The sequence below is a fragment of the Triticum aestivum genome, chromosome 2B, assembly GCF_018294505.1.
Source record: "Triticum aestivum cultivar Chinese Spring chromosome 2B, IWGSC CS RefSeq v2.1, whole genome shotgun sequence".
NCBI classification, from domain to species: Eukaryota; Viridiplantae; Streptophyta; class Magnoliopsida; order Poales; family Poaceae; genus Triticum; species Triticum aestivum.
Window position 1 is genome coordinate 163,788,141 of NC_057798.1, and position 25,042 is coordinate 163,813,182.

At 44.3% G+C, this 25,042-nt stretch overlaps 1 protein-coding gene across 1 annotated transcript in view; it reads left to right on the plus strand.

Annotated features, from left to right (window-relative positions):
• The window catches only part of LOC123039140 (uncharacterized), a 39,200-nt gene extending 17,686 nt beyond the window's left edge, over positions 1-21,514 (plus strand). Inside the window, exons 6-11 of the mRNA XM_044462419.1 lie at positions 16,114-16,573; positions 16,676-16,760; positions 17,611-17,741; positions 18,820-19,496; positions 19,892-20,199; positions 21,166-21,514. Of these exons, the coding sequence (XP_044318354.1) occupies positions 16,114-16,573; positions 16,676-16,760; positions 17,611-17,741; positions 18,820-19,133 (990 nt within the window). The 3' untranslated portion in view covers positions 19,134-19,496; positions 19,892-20,199; positions 21,166-21,514. The remainder of the gene's footprint in view (positions 1-16,113; positions 16,574-16,675; positions 16,761-17,610; positions 17,742-18,819; positions 19,497-19,891; positions 20,200-21,165) is intronic.
• The last annotated feature ends 3,528 nt before the right edge of the window (positions 21,515-25,042 follow it).

The window sequence follows — 25,042 nt, forward strand, 5'->3', positions numbered from 1 at the left end:
GTGTCACTTGGGAGCCTCCGTCAAGATTGTGGAGTTGAACCAAGGAGTTTGTAAGGGAAAGGAGATCGCCTACTTTGTGATGTGGAGTTGCTTGGGAGCCTCCGACATGATGTGGAGTTGAACCAAGAAGTTTGTAAGGGCAAGGAGACCATCTACTTCATGCAGATCTACCTGAGTGAGGCAAGTCCTTCGTGGATGATGGCCATGGTGGCATAGGCAAGGTTGCTTCTTCATGGACCCTTCATGGGTGGAGCCCTATGTGGAATCGTGCAGCCATTACCATTTGTGGGTTGAAGTCTCCATCAACGTGGACGTACGATAGCACCACCTATCGGAACCACGCCAAAATCTCCATGTCTCCTGTAACATCCCAAATTTCCAATTTGGCATGTTATACATAGATCATCGATGCATATCATATTTTATTGTTTTTTTTCGTTTGCAATCCTCGAAATCCTAAGCAACTCAAGGACCATCGGAGAGAGTTGGGGATTTTTCGATTTTCATATTTGAATTTTATCAAATAATGAAGACGAGGATTTTGATCTTTGATTATTTTTCTCTCCGGAAAAATATTTCATTCAAATACAAAAATGAGGGGAGATAATATGACTTCTCTAAAATAAATGAAATATCGGAGGAAAAATGTTAAAATCATTATTGGGTTTTTTATTTGATTTTATTCGGAATTTTAGTTGCCCTAGAAAAATTTGCATGTTTTAAAAATTGCATTTTAGGGGCCAAGAAAAGTTCATCTCTTTCTAAATATTCCATTTAGACGGAGAAAACTTGTTTTGGAATTTTTAGATTTTTATTTATTTTTCTAGGATTTTTCTAAGTCGGTGGAATGTTTTTTAAAAAAAAGGACCCGCGCCCGACTGGGCCTAGGGCCTAGCCGAGCAGGCCGGCCCAGCCGCCCGCCGCCGCCGCCGCCTCCTGCGTGCGCGCGCGCCCCGCCGCCGCCGACCCGGACTACGGAGTCCGAGCCGGACTCCGCCGCCGCGCCTTGCCCCCTCCTCCAAGTCGCCGCCCCGCCCCCTTTATATAGCGCCGCCACACCCCCCTCTAGCCACCACCACCGGAGCCCGGAGCCGAGCCCCGAGCCCCGAGCCGCCACCACCACCACCACCGAAGCCCGGAGCCGAGCCCCGAGCCCCGAGCCGCCGCCGAGTAGCCGCCGCCCTAGCGCCGCCGCCGCCCTCTCGCCGCCGCCCCGCGCCCTCGCCGAGCCCCGCCGCCCCTCACCGCCCGCCAGAGCCGCCCCGCCTCGCCGGACGACCTCGCCGGAGGTAGCCGCCCCGCCGCCCGTTTTTTTTAAGAAAAACCTCTTCGGTTTTTTTTTAGAAAAACCCTAGTCCGTTTTTTATATAGATCGATTTTATTCTCTGGTTTATTTGCTCTGCGAGCGTTCGCCCGTTCGTTCGTTTTAACGAACGTGTTCGTCGTTTAGTTTCTGCTAACGAACGTTCGTTCGTTTAGCTGTTCGTAGTTTTTCTTTTTATCGGATTTATTCCGCGATTATTTGAAATCGGCATTTCTGATCCGATGTTCGAACCTGTTTATCTTTTCGCTCGTTTATCGGAATCAGGCGATTCAAGCGCCTGGAGTTTCAGCTCGAAACCCTCTTTCCGAATAATCAACTCAAACAAGTTTTTGACTCTATAAAATTTGACCCTAGTTCAGATTAGTAAACGGATCTTATTTCTTTCGCCGTTTGAGTTTCGTTGCTTCGTTTGTTTTGTTTCTTTTTGCAAACCGGAGTTCTTAAGCTGAACTCTTCGGTCAAACTCTTTTATTTGGAGTTCTACTTGCGCATCTTTGTTTGTTGCTTATGTATATCATTGTTTGCTTGCGATAGAATTCCCGGAGTGCGAAGCGTGTTACTACGAGTCTCTAGGATTCACGGATCATCAGCAAGGCAAGTAACACATTGATCATACTCTTTCCACACCCAGTTTTTATGCATTAGGTTCAATCCTCAAACATTGCATGACTAGGATGTCTTTAACATGTGGGTTTTGGGAAGTAGTTGCTGAGGTAGAACCTATTGCCCTATTTATTATCAAAGCCTTGGGAGTTACTTCTATGTTATGCTTATATTGCCATGCTATGCTCGTAGACGTGGTTTGGGTTTGAGTGTATCCATGACAGATATGAGATTATTAAATTAATTGTTTACTTAAGGTGGCAACTTAAATACACATCTGGGTGGACTGAGGCACCTGGGGTATCCAGTGATTGCCTGTTTTATTTTTGGAGATCCCGGGGTTACCGTGTGATTTTCCTATGGACCGCCACCCAGGCTCAAAGGGAACTGAGTCTATTCATGCTAGAAACTTCCGTGTGCGGCCACAAGCTATTATGGGCTCTAGCATAGTTGAGTAAGTTACGTGAAGCTCTTGAAGAGGTGGATCAGCAGGTAGTGGGTTTTGTAGGTTTGGTATGGTCTGCTCGGAGTAGAGAGTTAATGTTTCTGAAAGACTGTGTCTCGGTCATCCGTTTCTCAAACACCATGTAGTGCGAGAAATCCAACGGAGGTGATCGAGTCTTGTGGGGAAAAGTGCGCAAACCTCTGCAGAGTGTACAATCTAATCATGGTTAGCCGTGTCCCCGGTTATGGACAATTCTGAGTATCTAGTACTTGAGTATTCACATGTATCTCAACACTCTAAATTAATATTGTTGGGATGTTAACTATTTTAATTGGGATCATTGAGTTGGGGTTACCTTCTCAGATGATGTTCCAACCACCACGATAGTTAAATTAAAATTATATTCCTTTGTTGTAGGGAAAAATTGGCTTTTCGCAAAAACTGTAACCATAGAGATTTCCACCAGCCAAATATGCATGTAGTGGTAGCCTTATTCTGTTATTGCTCTTTTGTGTTACATTGCCAGCATATTCCATGTGCTGACCCGTTCTCGGGCTGCAACGTATTATGTTGTAGACTTTTCAGACGAGGAGTAAGGTTCGATAGGTCGTTGCCGTGCAGCTCAGCTATGTCGTTGGAGTTGATGGACTCACTTTATCTTCCAAGCCTTCCGCTGTTATCGCATTAGATGGCCTTAAGCCATATTATTGTAATAAGTTCTCTTTTGAGACATTCGATGTAATAAGTGTGTGATTGCTACTCTGTTATAAATCCTTCGAAGTACTGTGTGTGTCAGCATTACCGATCCAGGGATGACACGGAAGCACAGAGACTTGACCATCTGAGGTCGGATCGCTACAAGATGGTATCAGAGCACACGCTGAGTGTAGGACACGACCACTAAGATAAACCATAGGTCACTCTTCTCTACTCATTTCTGACTCCTCTCCCTTTTCCACTCTCTAGGATGAAGGAGATGAAGAACAAGTTTGCACAACCGGGTGAAGACACGCCTTTTGGACGCCACTTGAAGGAAGTCACTAGGTACTTGAATATTGGAATACCAAGCTTCACCGGGACGTACAACGCCACTTTAGCAGAAGAAGAACGCTGGATGATTCAAGTACGAGTTCCGGGAAGGACGTTCTCGCCAACTTCCAAACCCATAGAGTTTTCTTTTGAAGCACCCACTTGGAGCCTTGGCAAGAGTATGGCAGCTCATATTACCATGGGACGCATTGGAGAAATCTACAACAAGGAGCTTGAAGACACCACCTATCAAATATGTGGGCGCCGAGATGAACAATGGGAGATGATCAGCACCAGGAAGGATAGATCTGTCGCAGCTTTTATCCAGGAACAAAACCAGCACATTCGACGTCAGGAGAACCAGATGTGCGCAGACATGATGGAGTTGAAGAAGGCGAAAACTAGGATCATCGAGCTGGAGGAAGAACTCAAGTTTACACGCGATGGATATGAGGAGGAAATCAAGACCCTATTGGAGAAGAATGACGACCTAGTCGAGAAGATCGGAATTTTCATGGGAGGACCAGTTCCGAGAGAAGAGGAAGGAGATCCCATTTGTCCGGACAACTACATCATCATCGACGACACCGATTCAGATCCAAGCGATGATGACTATGAAGATGAAGCCGGATCTGACATCATGGAGTCTTCCACCGATCAAAATTTCTAGATGACCACCATATAATAGTAGTATTCCCCCATGTAACTAGTAGTAGTGAGCACGTTTGCGATAGTCCGTTTTGTATGCCCTTGCTTGATTGATTGAATGAATGCTTGTGTTTGCCTCATATACATATGGGTAGTGTTTCTCCCCTAGATCTTTTTCTATTCTAATCTCTTCCATCTAAACCCATCAGATGCCTCCGAGAAGAGACCTCGATTTTGTTTTTCCACCTGAGATCACCCAGTTGATCCAGCAGCAGAATGCCTTGATGCAATTGCTAGTTCAGAACTAGGGCAATGCCAACAACAACAATGCTAATAACAACCCGCCGCCAGTGGATAACCTCGCCCGTTTCTTAAGATTACAACCGCCGGTGTTCTCCAGTAGCATCGAGCCAATAGTTGCAGATGATTGGCTACGCCGTATTGGAAGAGAGTTAACCACCGCAGGATGCACAGATGCTGAGAAGGTGCGCTTTGCCGCACACCAACTGGATGGACCTGCAGCAGCATGGTGGGAGAATTTCACAGCCACCTATCCTATCGACACTGTCACATGGGCCCAGTTTCAGCAGGCTTTTTGTACTGCCCATGTCTCGACTGGAGCTATGCAGATGAAGAAGCGTGAGTTTCGCAATTTACGCCAGGGGAACCATACTGTTGGCCAGTACGTGGATGAGTTTAGCAAGTTATCACGCTATGCCCCTGATGATGTGGCCACAGACGCCGCGAAGCAGGAGAAGTTTATGGAAGGGCTAAATGATGAGATGAGCATGCAGTTGATGGTAGCAACCTTCAACAACTACCAGGAGTTGGTAGATAAGGCTCTAATGATTGAAGGAAAGCAGCAGCAAATTGAGAGCCGTAAAAGGACGTATGGACAAGGGAAATACAACTCAGGAGCTCACCAGAAGCCTCGCTTAACCCCGAACTCGGGAGGACTTGTTCATAACCATGGAGGTCATAACCATACTGGAGGAGGATCGCATAACCATAATGGTGCGAAGAACGGGAATGGGAACGGAGCCAACAATAATCAGAATCGCTTTAACCCATCTACACCCGCAAAGAGGGACTTAAGTCAAGTTATTTGCTTACAAGTGCGGGAAGACAGGGCACTATGCCAATGACTGCCCTGAAGGAAAGAATGGAAACGGAAATGGGAGCGCTGGGAAGAAGCCAAATCCATTCAACAAAGGACAAGTGAACCACGTTAACGTGGAGGAAGTTGAAGAGCAGCCGGACGCGGTAATAGGTAAGTTTTTGGTTCAGTCATTTACCGCTATTGTTCTTTTCGATACTGGTGCATCGCATTCATACATATCAAGGGGATTTGCGGAAAAGTTCAAGTTACCAACCCAAACCCTTAGGACCCCTCTTTTAGTGAGTTCGCCTAGAGCAGAGTACATGGCTAGCAGATGGTGCACCCAGATACCCTTAATCATCGGCACACATGTTTTTCCGTCTGACCTAATCATCTTGGAGTCGCAAGGATTGGATGTGATATTAGGTATGGACTGGATGTCAATGTATGGAGGAAGTATTGACTGTGCTAGCAAGTCAATTTATCTTACCACCCCGGAGGGAAAAAGGATTAAGTATGTATCTAGGCATGTGCCTAGGAGGAGCCAAGTAAACGCCCTCACGGGAGTTGTACAGGAGGAAGTACCGGTAGTGAAGGATTTTTCGGATGTTTTCCCCGAAGAGTTACCAGGTATGCCACTGGATAGAGACATCGAGTTTTTGATAGAGCTATTGCAGGTACAGGGCCAATATCCAAGAGACCCTATCGGATGCCAGCTAATGAACTGGAGGAAATTAAGAAGCAGATCAAAGAGTTATTGGAGAAAGGTTACATCCGTAGAAGTTCATCACCTTGGGGAGCCCCAGTACTTTTGGTGGAGAAGAAGGATAAATCCCTGAGGATGGTCGTTGATTACCGAGCTCTGAATGAAGTAACAATAAAGAACAAGTATCCCTTACCGATGATTAATGATCTGTTTGATCAGTTACAAGGAGCCAAGGTGTTTTCGAAGATTGATCTACGATCAGGATACCATCAGTTGAAGATCCGGGAGAAGGATATACCAAAGACAGCGTTTACCACACGGTATGGATTATATGAGTATACGGTCATGTCATTCGAACTGACTAACGCCCCTGCCTATTTCATGAGTATGATGAACAAGGTGTTCATGGAATATTTGGACAAGTTTGTTGTGGTATTTATCGATGATATTATGATATACTCAAAGAATGAAGAGGAGCATGTGGAACACTTACGTTTGGTACTCGAGAAACTCAGGGAACACCAGTTATACGCCAAATTCAGCAAGTGCGAGTTTTGGTTGAAAGAAGTTGGATTTCTTGGGCATGTTATATCAGGAGAGGGTATAGGCAGTAGATCCCAGTAAGGTTCAGTCGGTCACTGAATGGTTGGCACCCACTTCAGTTGGCGAGATCCGCAGTTTCCTTGGACTGGCAGGATATTATCGGAGATTCATTGAGAATTTTTCCAAGATTGCTAAACCGATGACTGAATTGTTAAAGAAGGATACTAAGTTCAAATGGACAGAGGATTGTGAGACAAGCTTTCAGGAGCTGAAGAAACGATTGACTACAGCCCCAGTGCTGACCTTGCCAGATATACATAAGGAGTTTCAAGTGTATTGTGACGCCTCTCGCTTGGGACTTGGATGTGTGCTTATGCAGGAAGGAAAAGTTGTTTCGTATGCCTCACGACAACTGAAGCCACACGTGTTGAACTATGCCACGCATGATCTGGAGTTAGCAGCCATAGTGCATGCGTTGAAGACCTGGAGACATTATCTTATTGGAAACCGTTGTGATGTGTACACGGATCATAAGAGCTTGAAGTACATTTACACACAGAAGGAGTTGAACCTCAGACAGAGGAGATGGTTGGAACTTATAAAGGATTACGATATGAAGCTACACTATCATCCAGGGAAAGCTAACGTCGTAGCAGACGCTTTGAGCCGGAAGAGTTATGCTAATATTCTTGAGAGCAAAGGATTGCCAAAGGAGTTAGCTGCGGAGATCATGGAACTTCGATTGGAGATTGTTCCAAGAGGTTTTCTTGTAGCAATGGAGGTTCAGTCGATGTTGTTGGACAAGATTCGAGAAGCTCAGAAGGAGGACAAAGAGATTGCTGAGATAAGAGAGAAGATGGGCGAAGGTAAAGCCAAAGGTTTTCGCGAGGATGAGCACGATACCTTGTGGTTTGAGGACCGGATTTATGTGCCCAACAATTCGGAGATCAGGAAGTTGATACTTCAGGAGGCCCATGACTCACCATACTCGATTCACCCTGGAAACACCAAGATGTATTTGGACTTGAAGGAACGTTTCTGGTGGACTGGTATGAAGAAGGATATTGCTGAGTATGTAGCCGTATGTGATGTATGTCAGAGAGTAAAGGCCGAGCATCAGAAGCCAGCAGGACTGTTACAGCCTATGCCAATACCCGAATGGAAGTGGGACAAACTTGGTATGGACTTTATTACCGGATTACCCAGAACCAAGGCGGGATATGATTCTATATGGGTAGTTGTGGATCGTTTGACCAAAGTAGCTCACTTCATCCCGGTGAAAACAACATATACAAGTGCAAAGTTGGCCAAGATATATATGTCCAGGATCGTATGTTTGCATGGAGTTCCGAGGAGCATCGTATCAGATAGAGGAACACAGTTTACTTCAAAGTTTTGGCATCAACTACACCAGACTTTGGGTACCCAATTGGAGGTCAGTACCGCTTTTCACCCGCAGACAGATGGACAGATAGAGAGAGTCAATCAGATTCTGGAGGACATGTTGAGAGCCTGTGCGCTAGATTATGGATCTAGTTGGGATGACAATTTGCCGTATGCGGAGTTCTCCTATAACAATAGCTACCAAGCCAGTTTGAAGATGGCACCATTTGAGGCTCTGTATGGACGCAGATGTAGAACGCCATTGATGTGGGATGAGGTAGGAGATCGTCAGTTGTTTGGACCATATTTGATCAAGGAATCAGAGGAGAAGGTTAAACTGATCAGAGACAGACTAAAGATTGCTCAGTCCAGACAGAAGAGTTATGCAGATTCAAAACGCAAGGAAGTAACTTATGAAATTGGAGACAGAGCTTATCTGCGAGTATCACCCTTGAGGGGAGTAAAACTTTTTGGAGTTAAGGGAAAGTTAGCCCCGAGATTTGTAGGACCATATCGTATTATGGAATGGATGGGAGAAGTTGCCTACAAGCTGGAGTTACCTGAAGGATTGTCAGGAGTTCACGATGTGTTTCACGTATCACAGCTGAAGAAGTGCCATGCTAAGATGGCCGATATACCGTTGAATGATACAGTGCCTTTGGAGGCGATTCAGCTGGATAATAACCTAACCTATGAGGAGAAGCCAGTAAAGATTCTTGAGTTTGATAGTCGAGTCACTCGCAACAAGGTTATCAAGTTTTGCAAAGTTCAGTGGAGTCACCATACCGAGGAAGAAGCCACCTGGGAGCGCGAAGACGATATTGGTAAGGACCATCCGCACCTATTTTCTAACCAACCCGAATCTCGAGGGCGAGATTCATCTTAAGGGGGTAGGTTTGTAACATCCCAAATTTCCAATTTGGCATGTTATACATGGATCATCCATGCATATCATATTTTATTGTTTTTTTTTGTTTGCAATCCTCGAAATCCTAAGCAACTCAAGGACCCTCGGAGAGAGTTGGGGATTTTCCGATTTTCATATTTGAATTTTATCAAATAATGAAGACGAGGATTTTGATCTTTGATTATTTTTCTCTCCGGAAAAATATTTCATTCAAATACAAAAATGAGGGGAGATAATATGACTTCTCTAAAATAAATGAAATATCGGAGGAAAAATGTTAAAATCATTATTGGGTTTTTTATTTGATTTTATTCGGAATTTTAGTTGCCCTAGAAAAATTTGCATATTTTAAAAATTACATTTTAGGGGCCAAGAAAAGTTCATCTCTTTCTAAATATTCCATTTAGACGGAGAAAACTTGTTTTGGAATTTTTAGATTTTTATTTATTTTTCTAGGATTTTTCTAAGTCGGCGGAATGTTTTTTTAAAAAAAAGGACCCGCGCCCAACTGGGCCTAGGGCCCAGCCGAGCAGGCCGGCCCAGCCGCCCATCGCCGCCGCCGCCTCCTGCGTGCGCGCGCGCCCCCCGCCGCCTACCCGGACTCCGGAGTCCGAGCCGGACTCCGCCGCCGCGCCTTGCCCCCTCCTCCAAGTCGCCGCCCCGCCCCCTTTATATAGCGCCGCCACACCCCCCTCTAGCCACCACCACCACCGGAGCCCGGAGCCGAGCCCCGAGCCCCGAGCCGCCGCCGCCGCCGAGTAGCCGCCGCCCTAGCGCCGCCGCCGCCCCTCCCGCCGTCGCCCCGCACCCTCGCCGAGCCCTGCCGCCCTCACCGCCCGCTGGAGCTGCCCCGCCTCGCCGGACGACCTCGCCGGAGGTAGCCGCCCCACCGCCCGGTTTTTTTTAAGAAAAACCTCTTCGGTTTTTTTAGAAAAACCCTAGTCCGTTTTATTCTCCGGTTTATAGATCTGTTTTATTCTCCGGTTTATTTGCTCTGCGAGCGTTCGCTCGTTCGTTCGTTTTAACGAACGTGTTCGTCGTTTAGTTTCTGCTAACGAACGTTCGTTCATTTAGCCGTTCGTAGTTTTTCTTTTTATCGAATTTATTCCGCGATTATTTCTGATCGTGATTTCTGATCCGATGTTCGAACCTGTTTATCTTTTCGCTCGTTTATCGGAATCAGGCGATTCAAGCGCCTGGAGTTTCAGCTCGAAACCCTCTTTCCGAATAATCAACTCAAACAAGTTTTTGACTCTATAAAATTTGACCCTAGTTCAGATTAGTAAAGGAATCTTATTTCTTTCGCCGTTTGAGTTTCGTTGCTTCGTTTGTTTTGTTTCTTTTTGCAAATCAGAGTTCTTAAGTTGAACTCTCCGGTCAAACTCTTTTATTTGGAGTTCTACTTGCGCATCTTTGTTTGTTGCTTATGTATGTTATTGTTTGCTTGCGATAGAATTCCCGGAGTGCGAAGTGTGTTACTACGAGTCTCTAGGATTCACGGATCGTCAGCAAGGCAAGTAACACATTGATCATACTCTTTCCATACCCAGTTTTTATGCATTAGTTTCAATCCTCAAACATTGCATGACTACGATGTCTTTAACATGTGGGTTTTGGGAAGTAGTTGCTGAGGTAGAACCTATTGCCCTGTTTATTATCAAACCCTTGGGAGTTATTTCTACGTTATGCTTATATTGCCATGCTATGCTCGTAGACGTGGTTTGGGTTTGAGTGTATCCATGACAGATGTGAGATTATTAAATTAATGGTTTACTTAAGGTGGCAACTTAAATACACATCTGGGTGGACTGAGGCACCTGGGGTATCCAGTGATTGCCTATTTTATTTTTGGAGATCCCGGGGTTACCGTGTGATTTTCCTATGGACTGCCACCCAGGCTCAAAGGGAACTGAGTCTATTCATGCTAGAAACTTCCGTGTGCAGCCACAAGCTATTATGGGCTCTAACATAGTTGAGTAAGTTACGTGAAGCTCTTGAAGAGGTGGATCAGCAGGTAGTGGGTTTTGTAGGTTTGGTATGGTCTGCCCGGAGTAGAGAGTTAATGTTTCTGAAAGACTGTGTCTCGGTCATCCGTTTCTCAAACACCATGTAGTGCGAGAAATCCAACGGAGGCGATCGAGTCTTGTGGGGAAAAGTGCGCAAACCTCTGCAGAGTGTACAATCTAATCATGGTTAGCCGTGTCCCCGGTTATGGACAATTCTGAGTATCTAGTACTTGAGTATTCACATGTATCTCAACACTCTAAATTAATATTGCTGGGATGTTAACTATTTTAATTGGGATCATTGAGTTGGGGTTACCTTCTCAGATGATGTTCCAACCACCATGATAGTTAAATTAAAATTATATTCCTTTGTTGTAGGGAAAAATTGGCTTTTCGCAAAAACTGTAACCATAGAGCTTTCCACCAGCCAAATATGCATGTAGTGGTAGCCTTATTCTGTTATTGCTCTTTTGTGTTACATTGCCAGCATATTCCATGTGCTGACCCGTTCTCGGGCTACAACGTATTATGTTGCAGACTTTTCAGACGAGGAGTAAGGTTCGATAGGTCGTTGCCGTGCAGCTCAGCTATGCCATTGGAGTTGATGGACTCACTTTATCTTCCAAGCCTTCCGCTGTTATCGCATTAGATGGCCTTAAGCCATATTATTGTAATAAGTTCTCTTTTGAGACATTCGATGTAATAAAAGTGTGATTGCTACTCTGTTATAAATCCTTCGAAGTACTGTGTGTGTCAGCATTACCGATCCAGGGATGACACGGAAGCACAGAGACTTGACCATCTGAGGTCGGGTCGCTACATCTCCATTGCGTTTACCTTCTCCAAACCCTTACCTTTAGTTACATGTGTAATGTTCTACATTCCGCTGGTATACTCCTAGAATTTCATGGGTATGGTGACACTTGACTTGTCATAATTGTTAAAATCTGCCTACAACTAAAATTGGGAAAATATAGGTTCTTATTTTGTCAAGTAGTCTAATCACCCCCCCCCTCTAGACATACTTTTGATTCTACAGTATTTTCCTCATGATTTGATGTTGCTGTTAAAGTAATATGCTATTGTCTTTCTATCCTCCCTCACCAAGATAATGAAGGTTTTACCTTATTCCTACTTGTGCAAACATGCATCATGTTGTGCCAATCGTACATTTTAGTGGAAGTACACAAGAGGATACAATGAACAGTATGCCAGCCAGTGCTTTAACTCTGCTGGAAGTTCTTGATGATCTCTCGATATAATCTCACCACTAGTAAACAAGAGTGATGTCAACCGTACATTGGAAGTGCACAAAAATATATACTATTGAACGATTCCATTCCGTGTTTATTTTGTCTTCTCGACTACTTGAATAAGCTTCCTTTCTCATGTTGGTACCGGCCTAAGGCCTTCATCCAGATTAGTGTGATGTCACCTCTACTTGTATCGTGCTACTATTTTGCAACTGTCATGAGAAAGTCCTTTATCTTTTCACGTTAAATATCTGCAACCCGTGATACATGGCAATGCCTTGAGTGTTGAGCTAATTGGCACTGGTAAAATAAACTAATACCTCTCTTTAAGCAAGGCTACTATGTTGCTAACTTTACCCATTAAGATAATGAGGATGCTTCTATTTGTTAGTGTATGTTTCATCAGCTAGTGCTACTATTATAGTAATCACACTTTATCAATATATGTGCTAACTCGATTTCAGCGGAATTGCACAAAAACTCTGGGCGGTTCATTGCCTCAACTGCTTCCTTCCTTTCTTGTCAGTCGCTTATCTCTGGGCTTCCAGTCAAAGGAAGTACTAATTGACATGCTTCCTCACACAGGTTGGTACCGGTCTTCATCCTGATCATTGCGCTTGTCATATGTATTGGTAATTTGGTATTGTGCAATTGTCTCCGATTTCATGAAGGAGTAACTTGGAGCCTGAACTCGCAGGAAAATCATTACGTTGGCCTATTTCAGTAAAAATGCACAAAAAGATCAGATGGACATATACTTATGTTGTTGGTATGTACTCCAAAGTTCACTCAGACAAGCATCGGTGTTGACAAGAAGAAGTGCCAGAGTGAATGCCAACAATATTGCTCGGCGCATAGCCCAGCAAAACGCAGTCCAGTCTTTGGTCCCAACTTGAGATTTTTGGTTATCGCTTGTATGCTAGTAGCAAACTATATGCCATGGAGTCTAAATATTCCAGACAAGTTGGTAGACACGTATATTTATATGGCACTAAACCAGTCTGCATGCCTGGGATGCTCCATTTTAGTTGAACTACACAAAATCTTTGGGTGGTTCATTTTGTTGACTGCCTCGTTTCTTGTCTGCAATGTAGAATTTTGGCGAGCAACGGGACAAAGATGAGCCAGTAAACTAGTTGGATGAAAGTAGTGGCCAAGTTGCTCAAACCTCTCGCGGCACCGAGGCCACTATCATGAGGATGAACCTAGAAACAAAGTTCAGGTGGTCTATGTTGCCTCTTATGTACTCGAAAGTTTTCTCAAAAAAGCATTTATTTTAGCAAGAAGTACTACCGAGTGAACACCACTTACCAGTCTGTACCCTATGTAACTAAAGTGTGTCGATGGATGATACTGGTTGTGTTCTCTCAATCATTTGGATGCGTAAACATGCTGAACTTATGTCTATCTAAATCTTTTTGTGAATGCTAGCTATGAATATTGTCTTGTGATCTATGAATCATTTGGATGCATAGACATGCTGAACTTCTCTATACATGAATCTTTTTTAGTTGTTGATTGTGAATGTTGGCTATGAATATGAATGTATCCTGTGAACCTGAGATTGATCTGAATATTTACCTTTTCTGTTGTATTTGTGTGTGAATTTGTTAGAATTTATACTGTGGGATTGTCACGCGTGAGTGTCACACGGCACACCTTCGTCCCGAGAAGAATGATACCTGCTTGTTAGGGTAGCAACGACGCATCAATTTTTTTATCCTTTTGCTCAGTCTTCCCCTGCCACGCTCAACCCCCGACATAATGTTATTTTTGGGGCCTTGTTGAAAAATCAAGTGTTGCTTTTTGTAGGTTGACCCGCTCAGCAAATGGGCTCCTGGTCCGCTATGGGCTGGGAGGCTAAAAATACAAGTTGTATCGTGCAGAGGCAAGTAAAAATAATAATACGACATCGAGAGGCATCCACTGAAAAAAAAAACCGCGTCTGATGTGCTTCTTCAGTCTTTCCTCTGCTTGTTCTCCCGCCGCCCAAACCAGCAGTGCGTCCGGACTGCTTGCTGCCGCTCAGGGGCCAGCGACGCTGCCTCGCGTCGTGCCCCATGCCCCCTCTTAAATCCAGTTCGCTCCATTCACCAACCGCCAACACGTGAAGGAAGTTTCATCTTCTTCCCCCTCACACTGCGCGCGGGGGGGGGGGGGAGGGGGGGTTGAAGAAGCGCGACATCTGATGCACCACCGGCGGGCTGCCTATCCAAGTGATTTTCAAAGAAGAAACTGCAAGTTTCAATTTCAGATAAGAAACTGCATGTTTCAGAGGCACAACATTTCAATCAACACACACTTTTCAAACATGAATAACAGAATGTTGAATTTTGTTTATTTATGGTCGAAAATGGAACTAACAACAAGTATAGCACATCATGCAAATCAACCTTCACGTATAGCACAGCTTCATATGATGCACAGTAAAAAAATGTTATTTTCAAAATGCCAAGACAATGTTGAGTGTGCGGAAAACTGGGTAACTAGGGACGCAATTTTGGTAAGTGGTGGAGGTGGTGTGTGTAGATGACATGGCGGGACCCACATGTCAGTAATAGCTGAGGCAAAAACTAGATATTTTTCAACTGGAATCGAACCCGAACAATACATTTTTTGGGTGAGATGGCTGTAGCGGCCGGGCTACTGCGGTATGTTCAAAAGAATGAAGGCACACTTTTTCACTACTCTAAGGTGTCTTTCGCAGCTCCGGTTTGTTCCCGTCCGTGTCCACAACGTCGTCCTCCCGCTTTGTGCGCTCGCCACGGCGTCGCCGTCTGTCGTTGTCAAAATGGTCAACAAATGAGAGGAATCTGGAGAGGACTGCACATCGAGAGGCTGACAGTCGGAACCCACCAGGTCCATGGACGTACACAAAGAAGTGCCTCATTTGAGAAAAATGCTTCCTCCTAACTGTATACCGCGCTTAGGGCCCACGAGTTTGTCAACCTAGTTAATAAACGAAATAAATATACAACGAAGACTGTCGGCCTAGGTTTTGTTTTTTTGACATGCACAACCCATAACATACCGACATAGTGGTTTCGACTTATCTTTGGAGGCTATCATGTATGTACCGGCATATGGGCCTCCTAGCCTAAGTTCTATTTTTTCTTAAACATTGCCACCCCATTTTTTTTAATAAACACAAATCGTTGTTTCTTTCGATTTTGCTAAAATAATCATGAATTTTAAAAAGTCCATTGATTTTTAAAACAGTTAATCAATTTCTAAAAAAAGTTCACAAAAAATTAAATAATGTTCACAGATGTTTTTAAAATTTCAAAATTCAGAGAAAGTCCTTAAATTTTGAAAAAAATTCACGTATTAAAAATAATTCACAGGATTTTGAAACAAGTTCACCGGTTTTGATAAAAAAAAGTCATGAATTTGGAAAAAGTTCAAGATTTTCTTAAAAAAATATGATTTTCTAGAAGTTCAAAGTTTTAAAAAAGTTCACTGGTTTTGATAAAAAAAAGTTCATGAAATTGAATAAAAATTCATGGATTTTCAGGAAAACTTCATAAAAACTTAATAAATTTCATGAATTTGAATAAAGTTTAGAAACTAATACAAGAAAAAAATATGAAAATTATTGTACAAATAAAAAATAACCAAATAGAACAAAAACCAAAAATAAAAACCGTACAATGACGTGATGTTTTTTTAACCTTACATTTGCCATAGGGAGAGAAAAAGAAGTGGCCACAACAAAACCAACTCATCGCAGTGGTTATTGCCCCCGCGAGTGTACGAGGACTGCTGGATTTCGATCCTCCCACACGTGCTCCTATCTTTTTCTAGGTTAAAGAAAAGAAGGGGTCGAGCCTAGAGACAGCCGCTAGGGAAGGGGGGGTGCGCCAAGTTGCAAAACGACTGTAAAGGGCATTGAAGGCGCCAAATAGGAATTGGGGTCGGCAACCTTTGTCTTGTTTTTTTTTTTAGAAACGCAAGCATTTTCTTGCTAATCTTCAAGCAAAGATTTTGATCTTTGATGGACGCTTGTTTTTTTTTTTGAGTGGTTGATGGACGTTTGTTGGGTTGCTTGATTCGCTTGGTAGGCCTGATGGGCTTTATATACATAGTACATCCTCTGAGTTTCGCCCGCACAGCCCACACATGCCCACATGCCCTGGGCTGACTCTCGGTGTCTGATTGTGTGCGGAGGAGATCGAACGCGAGAGCGATCCAACGGTTTCAAGAGACCTTTCGATCTACTCCCTCCGTCCCGAAATTCATGTCGCAGCTGTCATTTTGCAATTTAGTCCTCAGCCTTCTCCCGACCGAACCCGAAGTCCCTCTGCGTGGTCGCTCTCTTCCTCCTTCCTCTCCGACCGGCCGGCACCACCGACGCCGTTTCCCTCCGCGCAGCTCCACGCTGCCTGCGCCTCCTCCCCCTCCCCCGCAGTTCCTCTCCCTCCCCAGCGCCGGCGCCCTCTCCCTTGCGCGCGTTACCGGCGCTCTCTTCCTCTCGCATGTCCCTCCGCATCGGTAAAAAACCGATTTTCCCCCTCCGGCTCTTCGATCTGCAGCGGTCGTGCTCAGTCTGCGGCGGAGACTACCAATACGGCGCGACAGAGCTACTTCTGCCGGTCGCCTGCACGGGGCTGCTGCTGCTTGTCGTCAGGTGAGGAGCTCATCTCCTGCAGCCGCGGCTACCTGGCCGCCTTCGTCATGCTCATCCAGCATCAACACAGGTCTGACTACGACGTGGCTACGGCCCACGCAGCAGCGGCGGCGGGATGGTGGCGGCGAGCTCCGACATGTTCCTCCATCCGCTCTAGGACTCCACCGCCAAGCACACCAACCTCAAGGTCTGTTCCTCGTCGGTATTGTAGATTCTTTGCTTGCTTACACAGATGCTTTCATACTGATTGGCCTCGGGACAACAGATTTTCTTGAGTACACGTTTGCTTGCATACTGATTCATTGCTTGCTTACAAATTTGCTTGAGTACTACAGATTCTTTGCTTGAGTAGAATTGATTGGGCTGCTACAATAGAATTGCCACACAATAGAATTGGCCTCACTGCTGTAGATTCTCTGAAACAGATGTTGTAGAATTGGCCACACAGCCGTGGAATCTCTGTCACAGATGATGTAGAATTGGCCTCACTGCTGTAGATTTCTGATGTCCTTACCTGAAACTGAATATAAAGTCAGTTTAAAAGTCAGTCTCCTGATCTGAATATAAACTTTCTGAAACTGAGATTGAAACAGGTGCAGTCGTAAAAATTCACTTTAAAACTCAGTTAAAAATTCAATTTTAGAGCTTGGATCCTGATCTTTATATAAAGTGTACTACAAGCTTATTGCAAGAAAGTTTAAAATTCAATCTAAAATTCAGTTAAAGTGATCTGAATATAAAAACTCTTGGAGTAAAAATTCAGTCTAAATGTCAGTTAAAGTTTCAGTTTTAGAGCGTTGGGATTTTATTGCAAGCAAGTTTTGTACTGTCATACAGTAATTTTCAGTTTGTAAAACTGAGAAGTGTATTTTCTATTTTGAAACTTAGTGTAGCTATTTTCAATTTTGATGGAAAATCAGTCTAAAAGTCAGTCTAGACTGCATTTAATCAGAAAATGTTGCATCATCATGCACGCATGTATCCCCTACTTCATCACCATTCGTTTCACCACACCACTTGCTTGCTGATCTTCACAGGCATATGATGTGCACCCTTGGTCGCCCGGTCCGACGAACTGCTAACGAAACAACGCCCAACGTCATGAGTGTGCTCACGTTCTGCAATCAAGCAACCGCCCTTCTCCGTTCTCCTCCAGCAGCAGCAAAAGGTTTTTGCTCTCCCTTGTTACTGAATTTAAACTGGAGAGTGGAGACATCATTTAAGTTCTGAACCTTGTTCTTTTCAACCTTGTTGCTCTGTTGGAACTTTACACTGGCCACTCATCTAGCGCCACATGGATGTATGTTCCTTGGTCAATCTTTTTACATGGATGCCTCATTTTTTTGGTAGGTTAAACTTTGCAATCGTTTTTTACGGTAAGGAATCAACCCATCACCCACATGAAGTTAGCTAGCTGGGTGATCCTGATCCAAATGAATTAAAGGTGACCTCCTCAAAGTAGTCCAAAGAGAACCTTGCAAGTCCAAGAGAGAACCACCATACTTGGCAAAAATGGCAACATCAATGTCAATCAACAGCATCTAGGCATTTGGACGATAAAACAACATCAATATCAAAGAATTTGAAGATGCCTCAAAGCATAGTTTAGCAAAAAGAACACTGGAGGTAAAAACACAAGCAGGAAACACCGTGGTGTTTGTCTGAATTTATTTCCTGCACATCAATTTTTTTTCTCAACGTCTGTAGAGGTTATGCTTATGCTATTGAATTTTAAATTGAACGCAATTATCATTTAGATGCACATTTGAGGGCCTGCAGTTGGTTATTTGGTTGTCCCAAACTTGAGATCAATGCAATCACCTACCTTTAGTTCCATTACTATTCCATTTAATAGCAGAAAAAGAGCATACAGTTTTGTCCATTAAAGATAAACACTTCCTTCAGTGTTCACTGTTCAGAATGGGGGTTAGCTTAAAACTGTCAGAAATGTTGATGTCTAGGAGGAACTGGAGCAACTCTGCTTGCCGGATGAGATTTGAGCACGAAGCTCCTTAACTCGAAGGCCGGAGTGAACAAACATCCCAGCAATCATGTGCTGCCAAGGACACTTAATAATCTCGAGTGAAGTTGGAAGCCATTGGATCTTTTTCGAACTGCAACTAGCAGGACATCAACTCCAAAATTATCAAGTGCATTCCTAGAAAATTATCTGATGATTAAAAGAAGAAAATCTTGTCTGATTTTGATCTGCTCCAAAATTAACAGTGAATTTGATTGAATTTCAGAGAGTGCAGAGGAGGAGCAGCAACAACAACACGGGCACGGGAGAAGCAGGCGACAGGGGAGAATCACGGGAGACAGCAGAGCTCCACCAGCAGGAGCTCGAGGAGAAGCAGCAGTGGGAGCTCGGGAAGAAGCAGCAACCGGAGCTCAAGGAGAAGCAACAGGGGGAGCTCGAGGACGCGCGGGAGAGCAGTTCTGGGCGGAAGCGCGGATCTTGGCGGCGGCGCATGTATGGGCGGCGGCGGCAGAGCAGTTGGGCGGCAACGCAAGTCTGGGCGACGGGAGGGGATCGAGGCGGCGGAGGCGACGCCCCTAGGAACCGCGGCTGGAGGGGACCGCAGCTGGCCGGCGCCGGCCCCTCTCGGACGATGAGCGGAGGAAGAAGACGGGGCGGAGGGGTCTGTTTGAGACAATTTTGAGATGACGAGGTTTTGTTTGCAAATTTACCAATGAACTGGGCGTGCGACATTAATTTCGGGACGGAGGGACCGGCGACGCACACAAACCCTAATTCCAGAAACATCCCCTCCGACCTAGGCTATGGCTTTCATCGTGTCCAAGCTCGCGCGGGCAGCCCTCGCATCCCGCCCCGTTGGAGATATTGCTGGTGGCATCTCCCCATGTCTCTCCCGGCTCTATCTGGCGGCTTGTACCAGCCGTCGCATGTTTGCAGCTTCTGGTAATCCCTATGTTGAGAAAGCTTTTTCGGAATTTGGATCTGAATCCCGATTGCCGAAATTTTCAAAGGAATTCTCTTACTTGGATCTGAATTTTATATCTGAAATTCCCGCATTATGTTTATAGCCCTTTCAGAATTTGGATCTGAATTCTGAATATATAGGAATTCTCCTTACTTGGATCTGAATTTAATACCTGAAATCCCCATATTATTTCCTATTATAAGTAGATCTATTTGAATAAGCATGTTCATTCGGACATCTAGCAAGGATATTGTTTATTTACTTATGCCAGCTGCCTTCAATCAAATCAATTCCGCTGAGAGCAATAGTAAAAATGATTGTATTTTTCTGGGTACCACAAATCAAATTGTAACTATGTGCTTCTGAACGGCAGGCGGTCCCATGTCAAAAGATGCACCCCGAATATTTCCCCTTGTTGATGAGAATTCCATTAAGTCGAAGGAATCCCTATGGGCCTTGTATGAATGCTGGTGCAAGTATTGGGGGGTATCCCGTGACCGTGAAGAGATGGTCCGCCGGTTCAAGTCATTTGAGGCTACTGCACAGTGGGTTTACAAAATGAACAACTCTGAGTGTTCGCAAGTGTCTCAACTGGGCCCGCATGCAGATATGTCAGAGAGGGAGTTTGCTCAGCTGTTTCCTCCACTTCCTGAGGATGATGATGAAGACATAGAAGTGCTGGTATGATTGTTTTCTTTATTGCCTTGTCTTTCTGCTATTTTTAAATAGCAGTTATTGGACCAGGGGTTGCCTACTATCTACTTAACCACAGGCATTAGTAAGAAAAATCAAGTTAACCACTAGGCATTAGGAGGAAAAATAATCTAATCTCTTTCCGACCTACCCCTGTGTAGGTTGTATACCAAGTTTTCCTTCAGTTTTAGGTGTTCTGTGCGTTGCTTGGTTATATTGGTTAATCTGGTTTTAATAAGAGCTATATTTCCTGTATTTACATGCATGTCTTCTGTCTGTGCAAATCAAGATTTTATATATAGTGAACATGTCTGACGGTTTGGTTTTTGCTTCGGTGAAGACGGTTCTTTCTCCACCATAAACATTTGTTATCTAGAGTCCTGCACTAGACCCTCGCTAAATTCTGTAAGAAAAGTGTAGGGCATAAAAGTCATTTGTGTGGTTGAGCTGCTTAGATCATCAATATTACATGGTTAAGCATCGTCAACAACAACTATGACCAATTTCTACTGTAATCATGAGAAATAGGTGGCTGGCCCACATGTCACATATCCAAATCCAGGCGACGTTAAGGCACTGAAGCTTCGTCTTCATTGCTGATATGATTTTGGGAGAGAGGATGCAATTAGTTACCCATCAATCTTTTGCTCCTACTACATTTTTTACTTCCTGAGAAAACCCTACACAGGCTCAAATTTTGATCTGTTTTAAAGCCTCCATGGCCATGGAGACTCAAGCTTTGCCAGATCAAATTTTCAAATATATATTAAATATTTATGTTATTTTAGGTATTTTGTTATGGTGAAAATATCTGCAACAAGCAGACAACTAAACGGAATTTATTTCTCTGTTCTAGCAGTAGTTGTTCATTGTTTTTTTTTTCAAACACTTGAAAGAAGTGTCTTCATTTTCCAAAATAATTTATCACATCTATATCTCTCTACGTTTGTTCAGGTGCCCGGTGAAGATTTGGGCCAGGAGCTTGAGGAGCCCTTAAATAATTAAACTATGAACTTGTCTTACTCCATCCGTTCCCAAATATAAGTCTTTCTAGAGATTCAACAAGTGACTACATACGGAGCAAAATGAGTGAATCTGCACTCTAAAATATGTCTACATGCATACGTATGTTGTCCATTTGAAATGTCTAAAAAGACTTGTATGTAGGAATGGAGGAGTATTTGGTTGTGGTAATACTGTGGTACTGGGATTATTGTTGTTATCTGGTTGTTCTCATGGAACCAAATTAGAATTGAAATAACTTTGTGTTATTGCTCTAACCACCTTTGCATTATGTGCTTGAGAACTCGCATGAATAACCTGTGATGGTTAAGCAGGGATTGAACCCCTCTGTCGTATGGTCATTAGATAATCCGAATATCATAGATGGATGATTTTGAATGTATGTGTCCAATATAAACAATGATACAGAAGTAGCAGTAAGAGTCATGCGGGGCAGCGTTCTGAGCGGACGCATGGTGTGGAAACAGCCGTGTGCTTCGTGGGCCCAACGTGTAAGCCTTTTTTCGGCTTGTAAGAATTTTAAAAGGAAAATTTGAAGGTAGGAATTCCACGGGGTTTTTCATCTTTGATGTTGTTAAAACTAATTAACCCCAGCGGTTAGTTAGGGGAATCCCCGCATTCCCGCACCATGCGTGCGGTTGACGGTTGCTCGTCTCCTCCCGATCGACGCCTTTTGCAACGGACGCTTCTCTTGGATGCATCATTCCCGATTGTATATATACATGAACATGATCAATAAAGATGACACTTGAATCATTTTGCATTCTCTCGTTCTACACTAAACACGTTATCAGCACGCTCGTAACCGAGAGCACCAGGCCTCAAAACTTGCCGCACCTCGGGCCCTCGTCGCCGGCCGTGGCCACGTTCGCCCGCGCCGTGGCCGTTCCTGGCTGTGTCAGTGCCGCTCCCCGGCCTCCGCGTGCCGCCCGCGCCAGGCCGTGGCCGCACTCACGCGCCCGTCTGCACCGCCGGACTTGCGCCTTCCGCGCCGCGCCCCAGGCCACGGCCTCCGTGCTGCGAAGCGCCCCCGCGCCCGGCTGCGCGCCCTCCTGCCCATGGCCGCTGCCCGGCCGCGCCGCGCTCCCGCGCTCAGCCGCGGCCCCCTGGCTTCATGCCCGTGGCGTTCGCAGTACACGCTGACGCCAACGCGGGCTGGAGCAGGCTCGCGGAGAGGCTTTACGGCCGCACCATGGCCGTCATCGACCGCTGCGCCGGGACTTGAGCACCGTCCAGCCGGACGACGTCGTCATAATCGACGACGACGACGAAACCGCGGCGCTGTCGTCTCCAAACCCTGCGGTTGTTGAAGCTGAAGCCAGTGATGTGGTTGTCGAAGCGGACACTGTCGGCCGTCGCGCCTGCCGTCCCCGATGCCCGCCACTCCTCCGCCTGCGCCACGCTCCGGCGCCCGCCGCCGTCTTATCGGCCTTCTCCTAACGACCTCGCCGTCGAGCAGCCGCTCCGGCGCACTGGTACATGGAGCCCCTAGAGCGAGAGGATTTCTATGGTAGTCTCCGTGAGTGAGGGATCCAGCGCTGGAGATTTCATCTCTAGTGGGGACTTGTTTCCTTATCTCTTCGGTTGACCAGACCGTGGGCTGCCACACATGCCTTCACGTGGCATACGCGCATGTGGCTGGTAATTAAGCCATGGCCCACGAACGGCTAAAACATGCCCTCTAGCACATTTCAGCTTTTAGTTCATTTGTGCTTTAACAGTATTTTTAAGCGATGGTTAGTTCCCACTTTAAACTGTTAAAATCAGTACATCTAGTACTGTCTTTTGTTGAATATCAACGTATTCCAGATCCTAAATTGATGTTATATATCTTCACGTTTAACATGTGTCGAGATTAATTACATCTATTTGTAATTGAGATTTTTAATCTCTTGCATACATAAATTCAGTACTTCTACAGTACTGTTTCTCCGTTGAGTACAATGTATTCCGAAATATTTCTATGATTTATCTATCTCCATGTTAAACACATGTCGAGATTAATACGTCTATTTGCAATTGAAATTTTCAATTTCTTGCAAATACAGATGCAAAATTCTTAGTGATTTTCTCAAATTGATGTATTGAGATCACAAGGTAGTGTTTAGATTTACTGCTTTGCAGATTATCACCACTACAGTTAAAGCCTATATTTTGTCATTTTGACATTATAATTGCTTGACAAAGTGCTCTCTCACATATTTTACTATGTCGTGACATAAGGCATTACGAGTGAGTATCTGCTGATTTCATGAGATTATACTCCATAGTGCTCCGAGATCTACTCCATTTTGGAGATTATCTTCGAGATGTCATACTTAGCAATTTGAGATTCACACTAATGGTTTCAAGCTAAGTTCTTGAAATATCCATTAATTTTGCAAAATTCTTACAACACTAACCATGATGGTCTTTAATTTACTACTCGTAAATTAATTATCTCTGGTTTGCCCCTATAAGTAATTGATGGCTAAGTGATTTGAGGCGCTTGTCCTTAATCGCCACAACTTACTTAAGCGGATCATGGACATCAAGATCAGTCTTGCCCCCACGGGATAGCGCGTGTAATCCAAGCCACACCACCGGGACGCAAAGAACCTAAAGGGTAAAGGTTTGAAACTCACTTCAAACCTTAAACCTGACACCATCATGGAAGTCAGTTGTTTGCATAATGTTCTTCTAGAACCGAGCAATGAAATGACTACCCTGCTGTCACGGGACCCTATGGGCACGGAGAACATGAAGGTTGAATATGCATCAACTGACATGTTTGGAAACTACATTTAGTCCCTCAATCTCCTTAGTGATCAATTTATTTATGTCCATTTCTGATGTTCTAATATGAACATGATTATTGTTGTCATCATATATTGTATATCACAATATATTGTATCAGCACTTTGGTACAAATACATTTGTATGTATTATATATATTTGACAGTGATTTTCTTGAAAATCTTCATGTCTATATATAGATTTCTACGGGGTCAATCTGATCAAAGACGACTTGTGCCTTGTGGACATATGCACCATGAACTCTATACTCAGGGAAGTAAATGTTTCCACTCTCGTTGAGAGAAAGGGCATATTCTAAAATCGCTAGACGCGATGAGGTATTTTTTGGCTCAACTCGAGTCATATTTACTATTCCTGTGGGTACTCGAGTAACGTCAGGATGCTTTATTGCTTCCCGATTTAACTTGTACCCTACTAAACTATAGAGGTATCCGTCAAAATAGTTTCCATAGCGAAACTTATGATGACAACAAAGAGGACTAACTTCTCTTTAACATATGCAACGGATATGGCAAGCACATTCTCCGTGTATCATCTGGATTGTACTACACATACGACACAACCCGTAGCACATGTTGTGTACGAGATAATTTTTCAGAGTGTCTTGTACATGACAAACTTGGCATACTCGCCTTGGTCATCGAGACATTGGGTTGAAACCGAAACTATCAGCAATTCCAATAGTTTATGATTATTATGATGCTAAATTCTAATAACATTTGGATTGTATGTGCACTATAAGTGACACAGAAAAGCTAATTTTAAGGCTCGCACACCTTAAAGTCTACGCTGAACCACTCAGACTTTTTGAATACATCAAGTTGAGGTAAGTGGCTCTTCTCATCCATTGACTAGACTATCCAGGTACTCCATGGTTCTAAAAGACATATCTACATGATGTCTTAAGTGTATGCTTTATTCACACGAAACCGTTGGCTCATTATCCTGACATCGATTTCAAGCAAATCGAATGGATAGCATTGCAGAATTCTCCTTGAGTGCCTTCTCTATG